This window comes from Elephantulus edwardii, unplaced genomic scaffold, assembly GCF_000299155.1.
Source record: "Elephantulus edwardii isolate Elephantulus edwardi_28Jun2011 unplaced genomic scaffold, EleEdw1.0 scaffold00055, whole genome shotgun sequence".
In the NCBI taxonomy this organism is placed as follows: Eukaryota; Metazoa; Chordata; class Mammalia; order Macroscelidea; family Macroscelididae; genus Elephantulus; species Elephantulus edwardii.
The window spans coordinates 6232733-6249647 of NW_006399805.1; the positions used below are offsets into that span (position 1 = coordinate 6232733).

Genomic DNA, 16915 nt, shown 5'->3' on the forward strand with positions numbered 1-16915 from the left:
CACTCTCACCTTGAACCCTTCATGAGGGAGTGAGATGTTGTCTCCAGGTTGGTGGTAGGTGCTTTGGTCTGTGCTATGGTGTAGAGGACGAAGAACTTCCTGACTGCATAGAGATCGTACTCTGTGCTGCGTGTAGGCCAGACTCTCAGAGCGACATTTTGGGGCCTGAGGACCGCATCAGATCATGCCTCAGGGCCTGAAAGAGGCTACGAAGAGCCTGTGCCCAGATGTCCTTCTGATGCCCTTGGGCCAGGGCCGTGCGATAGGCCGTGTAGGCCAGGGTGAGTACCGTCCTTTCAAAGTCTTCCTTCTTGAGGATGCCTGGGTTGCTGGAGAGGCTGGCACTCAGCCGACGGATGTCTGGGATGCGCTTGGGGATCACATCGTTGCAGACGGAGCGGAAGTCAGCACCTTTCCTCAAGGAGAGGAGCTCCTCGTCTTTGATGGAGATCTCCAGGTCGGGGCTGATTTCAAGTTCAGAGAGGAGGAACTGGTGAGAAACACAAGATGTGGAAAGACATGAGTCAGGCATTGTCAAGGACAAAGCTTTACTCATTAGCACATATTCATTTAGGGAACCAAGGAGAACTGGTCTCCTGCTGATTGGCCCTCTGCTGTACAACCTTGCATGGGTTACATTGGTGTTAAGGGTCTGTTGTTTAAAATTGGGAGCTCTGGTGGCCTAGTGGTAAGAAACATTGCTGTAATCCCAAAGGTGTAGAGTTCAAACCCACCAGCTGCTCTGTAGGAGAAGGACGGATCATGTCCTCCTGTTTAAAATTACTTTCCTAGGCCATTGTCCTTGATTTTGTTACATAGATGGTTGGTATCATACAAATCAGGTGGGTCAGTCTAACCCAAGGGAATTTGCTAGTGGATTAAGAAGCAGGAATTGGGAATCTCAATACCAATAGGGAAGAGGAAACTGTGAGTGTTTTTCAGGGCCAAAGAGCCCTGTGCCAGCCAAGATCTGCCTGAGAGCAATGGCAGCCTCACTAGAGAACAAGAAACCAGCCTGAGATAGAGCTGACTTGGGACCACTGCTCCACAGAGCCAGAGCCGGAGCCAGAGGTCTTCCCACGAGCTTGCTGGAGGACTGAGGGAAGGGAGATGCCAGAACTAGCAGGACCAACTAGAGGAAATTTGTAACACTGACCTCTGCTGTGAGGCTAAAGGTCAAAGAGTCTGCGACTAGAGGAATCATCCAGACTGAGGGATTATGCTCTGCTGCATACCTGAATTATATATAGCCTTTTCATGTTCCCAGTAAACTCCCTAACCACGAATCCATGACGGTTCTGTGAAGTCTGTGTGGTCACTGCGATGACCTGCAGGCCCAGGACAGCTGTAAGTGTTCGAATCAGTAGAAGTAGGAACAAGAGCAGGGAGACCAGGTCTGATTTTACAGGAATTGGTCCTGTACTGTGAGTGTTGTTGACAGGGACAGTTCCCCTTCATGGAATTAATGGAAGTCAGATCAGCCATCCCCGTGCCTCCTTATTTTTATAGGTTCTCATTGATGCATTCTTGGACTACTCAGTGAGTAATGAAAACATGAGTTTACTTTGTTGTTGTTGTTGTTATGTGCCGTCGAGTCGCTTGCGACTCATAGCGACCCTATGTACAACAGCCCTAAACCCTGCTCTATCCCGTGCCAATCTCACTGCCTCCGACACACCCATCCCGATTACCCCAGGCACTGAATCAATCCACCTCATAGAGGGTCTTCCCCTCCTGCGCTGTCCCTCCACTCTACCCAGCATGATGTCCCTCTCCAAAGACCTGTCTCTCCTTACAACATGTCCAAAGTATGTCAGGCGAAGCCCCAGAATCCTTGCCTCCAAGGAGCAGCCTGGTTTAACCCTCTCTAGGATGAATCTGTTTGTTTTCCTGGCAGTCCATGGTACATTCACTACTCTTCTCCAGCACCACAGCTCAAAGGCATCAATTCTCCTTCTATCCTCCCTAGTCATTGTCCAACTCTCTGATGCATAACAAATGATTGCAAAAACCATGGCCTGTATCAGGCGCACCTTAGTCTCCAGAGAGACACGGTTGCTTTAGTTTGCATAATAATCTGTAGTAAATCACTTTGTGTTTTCTCATTGTATCAGAGATACTGCTTACATGGCTGGCATCTGTCTCTTTCCCAACCGCAAAGCATCTTCCTACAGAATCAAGCATCTCTACATTTACACTCCCTGAGGAAGAGGGACTATCCAGCAAGCACAGGCTTACTTGTGTTTACTTCCAGATCTGTAGCAACGCATTTCACAGGGGCTTCCCCACCTCTCTGATCACACTGTAGGGAACATGATGTGGTGAAGCCCAGGTGGTTCGTAAGGAAGCTCAGATGAGTCTACGCTTCCCTTGTTTCTCGACTAATCCTGCAAACTTCTCTGAATCTCATGTTCCTCCTCTGTAAAAGAATTAGTAATAGCAACTGTGGATGCCCGGGTAGTACAAATGCTTAAGATGTCAACTACTAATGGAAAGATTGAATCCCCCAGAGGGGCTTTGGAAAAGCGCCTGGTGATCTGCTTCAGCCCTGAGAACCTCGTGGAGGAGTTCTGCTTGGCACTCACACCAGGAGTCGGAATTAATCCTCTGGCGACTAGGTCTCGGATGGTTTGGATTTTTTTTTTTTTTTTTTGTGCTATCTATGCCACTTGATTGCTGTGAGTTAGCATTGATTCAACGGCAGTGGACTGGGTTTGATATGTCCCTTGGATTCTGAGAGAGGTAAAGAAGAGAAATGATGGACAACATCTCATGGAATGCTGGCACAAAGCCATTATTAAAAGTGATCAGTTAGTGTTTCTATGTCCAAGAGCAATCGTTCTTCCCTTCCTCCCTTCCCAGTAAGCTTCTAAAACATTTGGAGAATTATTTAGCACAAACTGAGCATTTGAAGGATGTGGAAAATAGGAATTAGCTGGGTACAGAGGTGTGTCCTCTCTCACTTGTTCCCCAAGAGCAGGGCAACTCTGTCACATATTCAGTTCCACCCTCTGTCATTCTAGACCTGTACTGTTGTTGTTGTTAAATGCCGTTGAGTCGTAGGCGACTCACAGAGACCCTATGAATGAACGAAAGTCCTCAACACTCGTGTGACTTTCATCTTTTCTCCAGGATCATAGGGTTTCTGGAGGCAAGCTATTACGGAAGTGGATGCCACTCCTGCTTCCAAGCTTGTTTCTACTGGGGAGTTTCACCAAATAGTCCGCCTTGGATAACCATTATTGCATTTGATACATCAGTGTCACAGTGTTCAGCTTCACAGCAACCACGAGTTATCTCTGTACAGCAAGTAGACACGCCAGAGACCTGTATTAATTAGAACCCAGTAAAACACCTTTTGGACAGAATGACTCAGTTCTGATGACTGTCTGCATCCATCTTCTCTCAGTTCCTATCTACCTTCCATGTTCGGTCTCTTGTCTCACAGATTTGCTCCATATGATGTTCATGTTCAAGACTTGGCAAAAGAGGACTTGAGTTCTCCTCTGGGCTTGTCCTTTCTACAGCAGGCTTTTTCTTTCTTCCCTGATCAGTTCTAGCAGAGCCTGGACACATTGCAGGGGGATGTCAGAGCTCAGTTCCCCTGTAACAGTGGAGGGGACTCAGGTCGAGCAGGAAATCGTGACTTGTGTGAGCTCATGCAGCTGATGGCTGATGAAGCTAGAACTACAACTCAGGGCTTGGGTTGGGCTCTTATGACTGCACCGGGTCGTCTCAGGACATTTACCCTGTGGTTTGGAGGAAGATGGTTACAGGGATGGGAGTGTGTGAGGAGAGGAGAGCCTTCCAGTGGTCCAAGCCTTCAGAAACAACAACGGCTAGCAGGGAAGCTAGAAGGGTCGTTGCTGTCACACAGTCTCACTCAATGGACTTGGCATTACCTTGCACAGCAGTGGAGTGCTGGTTGGGACAATCACTACACAAGTTGCATCAGTGACCCAACGTTAAACCTCTAACTTTGCTCAGTTGGATTCCTCCTGCTATTATTCCCTGTTACAGCACGTGGAAGAGGTAAACGGGAAAGAGGAATGCCTTATTCTGGCACAAGCAGCATGATATGACTTCTACAAATGAGGCTAGGAATGCCTGCCAATAGCCGAGGCCATTACTTCTCTGGGACTCGGGCCACTTCTCCAAAGTGGATGGTACCCTGCCTTTTGACCTCTGCATCTACCTCATGGAGGCTGGTGGCACAGTGGTGATTGGAATCCATCAGCTTCTCCACGAGGGAAAGACGCGGTGGTCTGCTTCCGTCAAGATAACGGCCTTGGAAACTCCACGAGTAGTTTGACTTTATGCCACAGGGTCGTTATGAGTCACAAGGACTCAACAGCCATGGGTTTTGCTTTTTCGGTGTGGACCTTATCTAAGGAGCCCTGGTGATGCAGTGATTAAGTGTTCATCTGCTAATTGAGAGGTGGTCTTGTTATGTTGGCACCGACTCAGAGCTCACCCTCCAGGGGGTTTTCAAGAGGCTGTAAATGGCATGAGAGGAGATCGCACATTTCTGCAGCTGGTGAGTTTGAACTGTGGGCCTTTAGGTTGGCAGCACAACTTCTTAGCACCGGGGCATGAGAGCTCAGCTGGAAGGTAAGTCACTATGCTGGGGAAAGATGTGGTAGTCTGCCCTGTAAAGACGACAGGTTGGAAACCCCGCGGGCAGGTCTACGCTGTCTTAGCAGGTCACTGTGAAGTCCCCAGCAGCAGGCTTGGTATCATGTTTGACTCACCTCATAGAGCAATTCCACCTCCTCCAGGGAGGTCTGCAGGACGGGGTTCAGTGGGAGGGACGAGGACCTTTTTGGCCGGTGGGCAGCAGGGAACAGCACAGCTGAAAGAGACAGAGTGTGAATCCCATGGGCTGTACCTGCCTTGAGGTTAGCAGGGGATCTTGAAGGAGACAGACTCCTCTGGTACTTTCCAAAAGGGTCTCAGCCATGGCAGAGACCAGTGTTTTAAGACCAAACCTAGCAGCACACACACACACACACACACACACACACACACACACACTGAGGAAATCTCCAGGAAACACACATGCCTGACTGCCTGACTCCCACTCCTGGAGCATCAAGAAGAAAGGAGCACAACTCAGTGAAACAGAACAGGTGAACAAGTCAAAACCCAAAACGTCATATCGCTGAGTTCCCAATAACCCTGGTCCTTAACAGGACTGTGAGAGGCGCTGCAGACACAGTGATTCAGGCATTTTACTGCTCATCAAAGTGTCAGAGGTAAGAACCCACTAGTTGCTCCACAGCAAAAAGATGGGGCGATCTGCTCCCATAAAGATGCCCACCCTGAAAGCCTACGGGGCAGTCCCACTCTGACTGCAGGACCACCGTGTCAGAACCCATCAATGTGACTGATAGGACTGCACCCTTCAGCACTCTGCTGTATCAGCAAGAAAGGCTCGTTTACGTTTGTTTATTCACCATTCTCTTTTTTTTTTCTTGAAGAGATATTGTTGGGTTGTTTTATTATTATACTAGTTTATTTACAAAATTCAAATACATTGTTTTCCAAAACAGATTCTTTCAATTTCCCTTACTTCCCTCCCTTTCAAATTGTACAACCCTATGATTAAACTCTCCTCCCCCTGCACACCCTCATCCCTCTGCTTTCACCCTCACCCATCCCCCTTGGATCCTTATACTCATTCTACAGTAATGACTTTTTACAGTATTTGTCCTTGGGGGACTGAGTTAGTTCACTCAGCATAATGCTCTCCAGTCCCTCCCAAGTTAGGTCATAATCTACAAAATCATTGCTCCCATTTCTTCCCAGTCTTGTTCTGTGCACGTCGCCCTTCCTTCTAGCTCTCTAAGCTGCCCAGCCTCTCGCTTTGCGTCTCTCCTTTGTTTTGATCCGATCCCCACTGTCCGTGTTGGTGGTAATTTCTGTACCATTGACACTAACATCATCTGTGGATTATACTGCCTGTAATGGATTAAGTTGTATATCCCCAAAATATGTGGTTGAATTGTGTATGTTACCCCAAGTACCCATTCCGTGGTTGTAATTCCATGAGGGAATGGTTTTGTTATGTTATTGAAGCAGTCACTGAGCCCTGGTGGTGTAGCCTGGGCTGCTAACCCAAAAGCCAGTTGTCTACCTCGGTTCAACCCCCCCAGCGGCTCTGCGGAAAAAAGGCAGGCATTCTCCTCCCCTCCTGATTTACAGCCAGGAAACCCTCAGGAGGGTCCCTGTGAGTCACAGCAGGGAGTTTTGAATGAGGCCGTATTAGCGCAGGGTGTGTCTTAATCTCCTGTTGAGATAGATAGGGTGTGTCCTGAATTGGTCTCCTTTTGAGATAGATGAGAGAAAGATTAAGCAGACAGTGATGGGGAAGATAGATTACCAAGGCCCTTCCCCTGGAGCCATACCAGGGAGAGAGCCTTCCCCACAAGGAGTGGTGGCATAGTGCATGAAGACAAAGGTTTGCCTGGCTGGGATGACCAGAGGTGGAGAAGAGTGCTTGGTATCCCGTGGACTACCGAAGGCACAAACATGGACAGCTTGGAAAAGGCGCAGTCAGGGTGGTCCTTGGAGGCATGGGTGGTGAAACTTTGACATATTTGGGGCAGGTGGTTAGAAGAGCTTGGAAATGTGGAGGGCCAGAGAAGAAGGGGAGGACCCTCCTTGAGACAGATTGACAGTGACTGTAGCAGTGGGCTTGAGCGAGTCAGAGAAGATGAGGAAGGCCAGGATAGGGCAGGGTTCGGATCCATTGTTCCTAGGGTTGTTATGAATCATAGGTGACCAGACAGCACTTTTACCTCAAATAACTGATCCGATCTACCAGCTGCTGCTTTGGCCAAAGGTGAACCATCTCCTCCTAGAAATACTTGTAGCCTATGAATCCCAATAGTGACGTTGAGTTGGACTTGACTCAGTGGTACTGGGTAGAGCTGGTGTCCTGTGCTCAGACTTTTCTAACTTCTTATGCTGTGAGAGAATCGATTTGTTTGTTACAGCCCCCCAGGATTGTGTTTCTCTCACAGCAGCACATGAGGTTTCTGTTCTGTCAGCACTCACCTTTCTCCTCCAGCCCTGCTAGTGGATTTGAACTGCCTGTCTCTGGGTTGGCACCCCAACTCCCTACCCACAGTGCAACCAGAGGAACCACTTTATTTTCTGTAGCGCTTGTCCTCATAACCTGTCAGATGATGACTCCGTTGGGTGAAGACTGTTGAAAATAGCTTCAGCATCTCGACTGTTGTTAGATGCTGTCAAGTTGAAAATGACAACCCTTTCTCTGATCGATAGATCTGAACCTTGCCCTATGCCGTATGTCCTCATGATCCCCACACTCAAGCCCTTTGCGCCGGTCACTGTGTCAGTCCCTCTTGTTGAGGGTTTTCCTCTTTCTACCATGATGTCTTTTGACTGGCCGCTCCTGACAACTTACCCACGGTCTGTGAGACGAAGCTTCACCATCCTTGCCTCTTAGGAGCATTCTGGTTTCACTTCCTCTAAGATAGATTTATTCTTTTGGGGTATTCAGTACTCATCTCCAACATCACAATTCAAAAGCATCAATTCTTCTTCATCCACCTTTGTTCTTGCTGTTATGTGCCGTTGAGTCACTTGAGACTCATGAGTCACTTGAGACTCACAGCAATCCTGTGTACAGCAGCTCTGAACCCTGCTCTATCCTGAGCCAACCTTATTGTCTCTGAAACACCAAACCCCATTACCCCAGGCACTGAGTCAGTCCCTCTCATCCAGGGTCTTCCTTTCTTGTGCTGTCCCTCCACCCTCCCAGGCATGATGTCCCTCTTCAAGGACTGATCTCTCCTTGCAATATGTCCAAAGTATGTGAGACAGAGTTTCAAACACCTTGCCTCCAAGAAGCAGCCTGGTTTCACCCTCTCAAGGATGAACCTATTTGTTCTCCTAGCAATTTATGATATATTGAATACTCTTCTCCAACACCACAGTTCAAAGACCTCGATTCTCCTTCTAGAGAGGCCCTTAGTCCTTTGAAAGGGAATGGAGAGTCCAGGACTGAGGGGATGGGACCCTTTCCCCACTTCCTGCCTTCAGGGGTCCTGCTCCTCCCCTGTTTGTGGCGGCTTCCACATCCTCCAGACAGGGGACTTTTTCTGCTCCACAGGGTCAGACATCCCAGGGGCTCAGCAGCCGCCCCATCTGACTCTCTGTGAGTGTCCTCAGATGACTAACTCACATCCATGCTGATGCTGGAGGGGTCAGACACCAAGCAAGCGATGTGTGGTTGGAGCCCAAACAGGTTCTTAGCTGCTAAATGAAATGTTTGTAGTCTACCCACCCAGAGGAGCCTCAGAAGAAAGGCCTGGCAATCTGCTTCCCAAAGTGAGACTCTTGAGATCCCTGTGTAGCAACCTTGTCTACACACACGGGGTCACCATGAGTGGGAATTCATGCAATGGCAACCGTGTTGTGTGTTTGTCTTTTTTAAAAAGTTAATGTCATATGGGAGCAGTGACAGTTCATAGTAGAATTCATGCAGGAGACTGGGGTTCGATTGCCCGTCAGTGTGCTTCATATACTCTTACTCTGTCTCTGTTGGAGGCTTGTGTGTTGCTAGGATGTGAAACAGGTTTCAGTGGGACTTCCAGACTGAGAGAGACTAGGAGGAAAGGCCTGGCAGTACACTGCCACAAACGAGCTGGTGAAAACCCCGTGGGCCACCACAGTCTGGTCCCACGGTGCACAGAGTAGCTGAGGCTACAGTCGTTAATAACAGCTCTCGTCACTAAATGCCACTTTTTCTAAACAAAGTTTCACTAAATCTTCATCCTCACAAGCAAGTCTAGAACTTATTTACAGCCCTGTTTCTGCCTAATTCTTGGAAAGCTGACGTTAACTCCTGCCACACCGTCCCTTACCTCCTAGGAGGCCCGGTCCCAGGCTGGGAGAGGCCATGTTCAATTTCTCAGTCCAGGAGCGAAGCTCTCCAGCTTCCTGGCCCAGACACATGGAGGCTGTGGTTGTTGGTGGTGCGGTCAATCAGTTCCAACCATTAGTGGTCCTGAGAAGGACAGAAGGAGACACAGGCCGGTTCTGTGCCATCCCCACAGTCCTTGCTGTGTGGGCCCTTTGGGGCAGCCTCTGGGCCACTCAGTCCATCCGTCTGGAAGAGTCTTCCTCTTTCTAGCTGACCGTCCACCTTAATTAACCCGAGTCCTTCTCCAGAGGCTGGCCTGTCCTGATGACAAGTCTGAAGAGCGTCTCCCCGTCCTTGCCTCAAGGAACTCTCTGGCTATACTTCTTTCAGCTCTCTTCAGGGAGCGCTGGTGGTCTAGTGGTGAGAAGCTGTGCTGTAATCTAAAAGGTCTGCGGTTCAAATCCACCAGCTGCTCCATCGGAGAAGGAGGGGCAGCCTGCTCCCATGTGATCTACTATCTCCGAAAACCTGCTAGGGGCTCAGCTTTGGGTCAGTTCTGATTCTACAGTGCAACAACAACATGGTATATTCAACACTCTTCATCAACGCCACAGTTCAAAGGCAGCGATTCTTCTTCAGTCTTTCTTTTTTTTTATTTTTTATTCTTCAGCCTTTCTTATTCATAAAGCAGAAGATTTCCCAATAGTCTTCCTTGTTAAGTATAGACAGGAGAGAATGGACTCCTAGCTGACTTTCCAGTGGGTTTTCATGGGGGGAGGGTTGCCCTTCCTGTTCCTGAAGCAACTGGTGGATTTGAACCACGTGCCTTTGGTTTGGGTGATGCAACTTCTTACCCCTAAGCGGCCATAGCTCCCTTCTCACGTAAAGGATATTGTTATTATTTACAAAACACAACAGGGAGCTCTGGTGGCTTAGTGTGTACGTAGCTGCACTGCTAACCCACACTCTCTGGTGGTTCGAATCCATCATTAGGTTGAATCCACCCCTGGTTCTGTGGGAAAAAGACAGACAATCTCCTCCTATGCAGCTCACAGTCTCGAAACCCAGTGTGTGTATATACATGTCTCTGTCTCTGACTGAGGAGATGTGTACGTGAGTATGCATTTCTGTGCGTCTCTGAGTATGTGTGTATGAAGGTGTGTGAGCACGAGAATCTGTGTGTGCTGGTGTGTCTCTGAGTATGTGATGTGAGTTTGCGTATATGAGAGAGAGTGTATGTGTGTGTGCTTGTGTGTCTCTGTGTGCATAAGAGCATGTGTGCAACAATGTATTTGAATTTTATAAACTAGTAGAAAATAAAAAATAAAAAAGAATTAATAATTATGAATAGTTATTAATAATGATTAATTAATGTATTCTAGCCACCATGTTGTGGCAAACTAGTGATATAGTCCCAGTGACAGCACCTCTACAGGAGAAAGTAGCTGGTCAGTCTTTATAGCCTCAGAAACTCTTGGAAGATCAACTAAAAGTTGATTCTAACTAGGTGGCTAAGAAAATTTTTTTGATGTTTTAAATTATCAGTTTCTTTAAATGTTCTTTATAAAGAATTTTTTTCTTTTCTATTGCTGTTGTTGTTAAGTGCCGTCAAGTCGTAGGCGACTCATAGTGACCCTATGAATGAAAGTCCTGAACACTTGTGTGATTTTCATCCTTTCTCCAGGTTTATGGGGTTTCCAGAGGCAAGCTATTTACGGAAGTGGATGCCACTCCTGCTTCCAAGAGCTCCAGCAAACACTGTCCACCGTGGGTAACCGTTATCGCATTTGACTCATCAGTGTCACAGTGTTCAGGTTCACAGTGACCACAGGTTACTTCTGTACAACAAGTGGACACACCAGGTTGATACAACATAGAAGAATGTTTGACCAAAAACAATGAAAAACATGCCTAATTTACCAAAAAAGTATGTGTGCATGAATGTGCCTCTCTCTCTCTCTCTCCCTTTCTCTCTCTCTCTCTCTGTGTCCATCAGCTCTCTGGGGCTGCCACCAACCACCGGAGTCACTTGGCCTTAATCAAGTCAGGGCTGGCAGGCACTCCCAGAGAGAGGCTGCACCACAGAGTGGAATCCCGGACAGCTGGTCTCGGGGATTGAGAGGACACAAGTATGTCTTGTGGGTCATTGCTTTTTCTGTGGGAGGGAAGGAGGAAGTGTGAGGTGTGTGGGCGGGATGGCCGTGTGTGAGGGTGAGGAGTGGGAAGAGGTAAGAATGGGAAATGGTAAAGGGTGGAGGGTGAGGAGTGGACAGGGGTGTTGAGGGCTGGGGTGGGGAAAAAGTAGTAAGAGTGAGACATGGACGGCAGTGGTGAGGGCTGGGGTAGGGGTGGGAAGTGGGGAGGGTGGATGTGGGTGATAAGGACTGAAGGTGGTGTTAAGAGGTGGGTGGGGAGTGGTGAAGGGTGGTGGTGGTGGGGGGTTCAGGGTGTCGAGTGGATGGGGTGGTGGTGAGGGGGATTGTGGGGGTAGTGGGGGGGGGTGGAGGAGGAAGGTCTTACGGGAAGAGGCTCTGCTAGACTTTCCAAAGGGAACTTCAGCCTCTGAGGAGACTTGAAGCAGGTTGAATTTGGGACTGAGATAAGAAAGAGGTGAAAGAAAACAGAGCATTTGGAAAAACCATTACTATAAAAAAACAATGACATACTACGACAGATTTGAAAGAGGAGCGGCATCCACTTCCTAAACAACATGCCTCCGGAAACTCTATGAACTTGGATAAATGTCGATAGTTGTAGAGGGGTTTCAGGCCTTTTGTTCATAGGGTCGCTATGAGTCGTGCTAAACTTGAAGGCAATCAACAACAAATCTCATCTTCAATGACCGAATGTCAGGAACTGTGTGTCTGTTTTAGAATTCGAAGAACAATGTTAGGAATGCAGAGAAAGCCAGGTGTGGAAGACCGTGACAGCCCCCTGCCTCTCACCCTCTGCCACTTCCCCACCTCACTGGGGGCTGTGCTCCGGGTGGGCAGGTGAGAGTCTTAAACTATCTCTCATGAGGATATACTTCCTCTCCTGAGGCCATTTCCTTTCTAGAATGGTAGGTAAAGTGATCGGAACCTGAGTGGTGCATCTGGAAGGTTGAGGGTTCCAGTCCACACAGGGACACCTGGCCAGAGCTGCTCTTGAGAAAGGAGCCAGGAGACCTTGGAGCGTGCAGTTCTACGCTGCCACCTGTAGGGGCGTCGTGAGCCCGACGTGGCCCCTCACAGCTGGATGCTGTCCCAGGGACTCTCCATGTAGATTCTCCATGGTTCCGAGAAGAGCAGAGCTCTTGAGGGTTTTTCATGGCTGTGAACTCTTCCAGGCGTCTCCAGGTGGTTTTGAACCATCAGTTTTTTAGTTCATAGGCACGTTTAGTCGTTTGCACTACCTATATTTATATAAGGCTCCATCCTTTACAACGCATCTTTGCAGGGTTTTTGTTTTGTTTTGTTATTTCCATTTGACACTTGCAGGAAGGTTAAGTTTGATTAACGACTACTATTTCTTATCAGAGAACCAAATCTCAGAGAGGTGAAGAGAGTCCGCAGCGATCACACAAGCCAGGAGAGGCAGAGACCTTTGCAGGCTCGTTCACGTTGCAACCAGGAAGCACACAAGCCAGCAAGTCATTTGAAGTCCTAAGCCCAGTGTCTGAGCGAGCACGCACACCCTTTCCCTTCTGACCAGGCAAATGAGCAGGGCCTGAGGTCTGAGGTATTCAGCAGAACACAGTCCCAAAGTCCTTGGCTCTCAGCTTTTAAGTGCTGCCCCAAAGTTTGTGCACGTGGTAAACAGTGAGAAACTCTACAGCTCAATTCATAGTGACCTGCAGTCAATTTCCAAGGCTGTAAATTACAAGGGAGGACATTGCCCGTCTTCCTTCTGCCTGCTGTTGGTGGGTTTGAATGTTAGAGAAGCCCCACCTGAACAGCTGTTAAGAGACCACACCACCTAAGCAATGACAAGTGTGTGTAATATTGTCCCCCCCCCAAAAAAAAGGTAAGACCTCTTGCTAACAAGTTAATTCTGACTCACAGCAACCTTCCAGGGAAGGGTAGACGTGCCACGGGGTTTCCAAAGATGCAAATCTTTATGTCATCAGACCTCTACAGCATTCTCCTGTGGAGCAGCTGATGGGTTTGAACTGCATGCCATTTGGTTAGCAGTTTATACTGTAATCACTGGTCCACAAAGACGGGCTACATTAACTATTTGCCTCTGGGAAACGTTCAGCTCCCGACTCAGTTCAGAGGACTGGCAGTCCCTGATCTAGAGCTGGACAGGAGGGAGCAAAGACCAGCCTGAGGTGGATGGTTCTACTTTCCCTCGCTGGCCCCCTCTGCTCTGAGCCCGCACCACCCCGTCCATTCCAATTCCTTCGTCTCTGCCCTCCAGCTCCTCCATCCTCAGACCCCCCCACACACATCTCCTCTAGACTCTCCCTCCTGCAGCCTTCCTGGGCACAGACTCTGCTGACATCAGGGAGCAGGAAGATTGGAGTTCAGGGGTGTGGAGTGCTCACTGCAACTGACTCCTCATTTCCTAAGGAATGCTAAGGATTCTCTGGGAGCATCCAGTGTCATTGAGTGGAGGTGGCCTGGGGCACAGAGCAAAGATGTCCTCACAGTTTAGCACCTCTACTCCTGGGAAGGAAAAGGTAAGAGGTGAGGCAGACAGACAGGCAGGCAGGCACACCTGGGAGAGGAGGCACACCTGATGCTAGAGTTACACCTGATGCCGTGGACTTCGTGGCTTGCCTGCCGAGAGCAGCACCACTCTGCTACAAAGATGATTCACTGCTGGCTGGAGGCAGCAGGGAGACCCCGTCCATGCTGCCCTCTCTGCAGCCTGGCTCCCAGCAGCCCTCAGTCCAGCACCTGCCCCAGAGAGGCCCCCCAGAGGAGGAGTGAGGAGAGCTGTCCACTTCTCATGGAGCAAGATAAGCTTGCTCTGTGTCAGAGGATGTCCTCTGGTCCTTGACCTAGCCCTGGTGACCTTTCCCAAGGCCTTTCTCATCACCACCATCCCTGGGGACCATGCCAAGAAGCAGGAAGCAGCAGGCAGAGACAAGCTTAGGGCGCAGAGCCCTAAGTGCCTTCCTGCATGCCCTCGTCCCTGATTTGCTTCAAGAGTAAGTAAGAAGCGTCTAGCAGACAAGCCTGCAAGCAGCTCACCTCTGTTCCACCTGTGGCCAGCGGCCACCTGAGCGTGGCAACACAGCACCAGCAGCACAGCCTTCCAGGACATCTTCTCCCAGCTCAGCCGACGGGATGCAGCACAGGTCAGTCCCCTCCCCACCCCTCCTCTTCCGAGCCTGTCCCCCGCTCAGGAGGTGGGATGAGCTGAGCAGGTCCCTCTGTGAGCCCTGTCTCCTGGGGCTGGCCCGGGGCTCCACGCCGGGGCTCTGCTTTGAGTGCATCTGTGGTGACTCACGGGGCATGTGACTGCCTTGGCAGAGGGTGGGGAGGCAGAGTTCCTGTGCTTGACTTTCATGTGTTGGATGCGCCCACTGGAATTTTTCTTCAGCAAACAGTCTCGCGGAACTTGCTGGAGAGCGCGGGAAGGAGGGCTGGCTGCTCTCCCTGCTGACCACATGGACCGCACCCAGGCTGGGGCGCAGGCTGAGGGTGGGGGAATGTGGCTGAGCCCCGGCATGCCCGTGAGCTGCCCCTGTCCTGGGGTTCCTGGGACTATCAGTGCCCACAGCTGGGTGCCAGCCGGCCAGATCCAAGAGCCTGCCAAAGGCTCTGAGGGAGCAGAGTGATGGGGTGCGGAGGCGCTGGGGTTTGCTCGTGTGTGGGCAGTGGCTGAGGGGTCTGTAGAGGGGCTGGGGTTTGCTCGCGTGTGGGCAGTGGCTGAGGGGTCTGTAGGTGACATTTAAGACCCGCTCCATCTCCTCTCTGGCTGTGCTTCTACTGGATCCGAAGCCCTATCCACTCTCCCTGGTACGACCACAGTGGTTTCCATGATAATTTCATTTTCCTCTTTTGAACAAATGTGTACTCTTTTAAGCTTCAAGCTTGTGGTAATCTCCAACCCCCCCCCCATGTTCCCTTCAGTGAACACTCATCACATCAAGTAAAATAAAATAATGCAAGCTTTTACTTCTCAAAATGTAATTTTTATGATGCTAATCACCCTTACTTTAGATAACCCTCCCTTTGTCCAACTTACTGTAAGTCTGTTTGTTACCTGGTGAGAAACTTCCCTTCCTTTCCCCCTCCCAGCCCTGGCAGCCCTCAAAGGGTATTTCATTCTGTGTGTGCACTTTCCCTTAGCTTGTTAATAACAACATATCAAGTACAGTGTTGGTCCTGTGTGCCTGCCTTAGTTGGTTCAGCACAGTGCCCTCTGGGCTCATCCATGCTGGTGGTATTTTGGGAATTCTTCCTTTTTCTTTAACCTTATACAGTATTCCATTGTGTATGTACCAGTTTATCCATTCATCTGCTCTTCCATGACCATTTTAAAAGCATTCCTGTTGAGGATGTGAATAGATACCTCACCAAAGAAGACATTCAGTTGGCCAACAGACACGTGAAGAAATGCTCAAGATCATTAGCTATTGTTGCTGTTGTTACTGTCGAGTCAGGACCAACCCATAGCTGACCTCCAGTAGGTTTTCAGAGGCGGTAAATAGGAGGAAATTGTCCCTCTGTCCCTTGTGGAGCAGGTGGTAGGTTTGAACCATGTACCTTTGCGTTGGCAGCACAATTACTTTACACTAAGCTCTCAGAAATCATCCATTTTCTCCTCTTTGGCTATAGTTGTTGGTGCATAAATTTGAATTATAGTGGTAGTAACAGGTCTTCCTTGTATATGTATGGATATTATCCTGTCATTCACAATATTGTGACACATTATTTCAAGATAGATCCAGAAACAACCTTTTTAACTATGAAAGCAACTTCATTTTTCCTCACCTTTTAACCTCCAGTGTAGTAGACAATAAGGACATCTGATTAAAAATGTCCTATGACAGTCCATCTCATTTCGCTAATACCTAATATGTCAACATTTATGCGTTCCATTTCTTAACAATGTCCAGTTTTCCTACATTCATGCTTCTCACATTCCACGTTCCTGTCATTAGTTTCTTCTTACAACTATTCCTTCTCCTTTGTGTTTCCAAATTTGAGGGTTCAGCCTCAGTTGCCATATCTGGTAGTCTGTGTACTCTACTGTACACAGGAGGCCTGTTATGTTTCAGAAGTGAATGGCCAACCCTTCTTCCTAATCTGTTTTAACATCTGATCTTTTAATATCAGCAGTCAGGAAATAAAAAGACAAATTACACTGGTAAAATCTGCTGCCAGAGACTTCTCTAGAGTACTGAAAAGCAATGATGTCAGTCTAGAGACTAAAGTGCACCTAATCTAGGCCATGATTTTCACAATTACCTGCTATGCATCAGAGAGCTGGACAATGACTAAAGATGACAGAAGAATTTATGCCTTCAAATTATGGTGCTAGAGAAAAGTCTTAAACATACCATGGACTGCCAAGAAAACAAATTGGTCTGTCCTGGAGAGGATGAAACCAAGATTCTCCTTGGAGGCTAGGATTTTGAAACTCTGTCTCACATACTTTGGGCATGTGACAGAAGGGATTGGTCTTTGGAGAAGGACATCATGCTTGGAAGGGTAGAGGAACAGTGCAGGAGAGGAAGACCCAAGATGAGATGGATTGATACTATAACTGGGGCAATGGGAGATAGTGTGTCAGAATTGGTGAGACTAGCTCAGGACAGGGCAGGCTTCAGAGCTGCTGTACGTAGGGTTGCAGGTGAAATAATGGCACATAACAACAACAACAACAAGCCATCAGAGCTCACCATTACCTGTTGTTGTTCGGTACCATCGAGTATGACTCATAGTGAGCCTGTGAAGAACAGATCTGAACCCTGTTCTATCCTGTGCCATTCTCACAGTCCTTGACAAGCCCATTGCTGTACTCACTGTGTCAGTACAGCTGGTTGAGGGTCTTCCTCTCCTTCATGGTTCCTCCACCTTTCCA

The 16915-nt window shown here is 48.7% G+C and overlaps 1 protein-coding gene across 1 annotated transcript; it reads right to left on the minus strand.

Annotated features, from left to right (window-relative positions):
• Nucleotides 1-145: 145 nt before the first annotated feature.
• FAM180A (family with sequence similarity 180, member A) lies at nucleotides 146-14146 on the minus strand. Its single transcript, XM_006887208.1, has 3 exons — nucleotides 14074-14146; nucleotides 4752-4852; nucleotides 146-490 (listed from the first exon to the last, which is right to left on the minus strand). Exons 1-3 carry the CDS (start codon nucleotides 14144-14146, stop codon nucleotides 146-148), a joined length of 519 nt encoding a protein of 172 aa, XP_006887270.1.
• Between the last annotated feature and the right edge of the window lie 2769 nt (nucleotides 14147-16915).

What these genes read in the sequence shown, in the direction of transcription:
- FAM180A (XM_006887208.1), bottom strand. Translation starts at nt 14,146, where the DNA reads ATGTCCTGGAAGGCTGTGCTGCTGGTGCTGTGTTGCCACGCTCAGGTG. An exon ending in TGGCCACAGGTGGAACAGAG is followed by an intron (nt 4,853 to 14,073) that starts GTGAGCTGCTTG and finishes TGTCTCTTTCAG; the next exon opens with CTGTGCTGTTCCCTGCTGCC. An exon ending in AGGTGGAATTGCTCTATGAG is followed by an intron (nt 491 to 4,751) that starts GTGAGTCAAACA and finishes GTTTCTCACCAG; the next exon opens with TTCCTCCTCTCTGAACTTGA.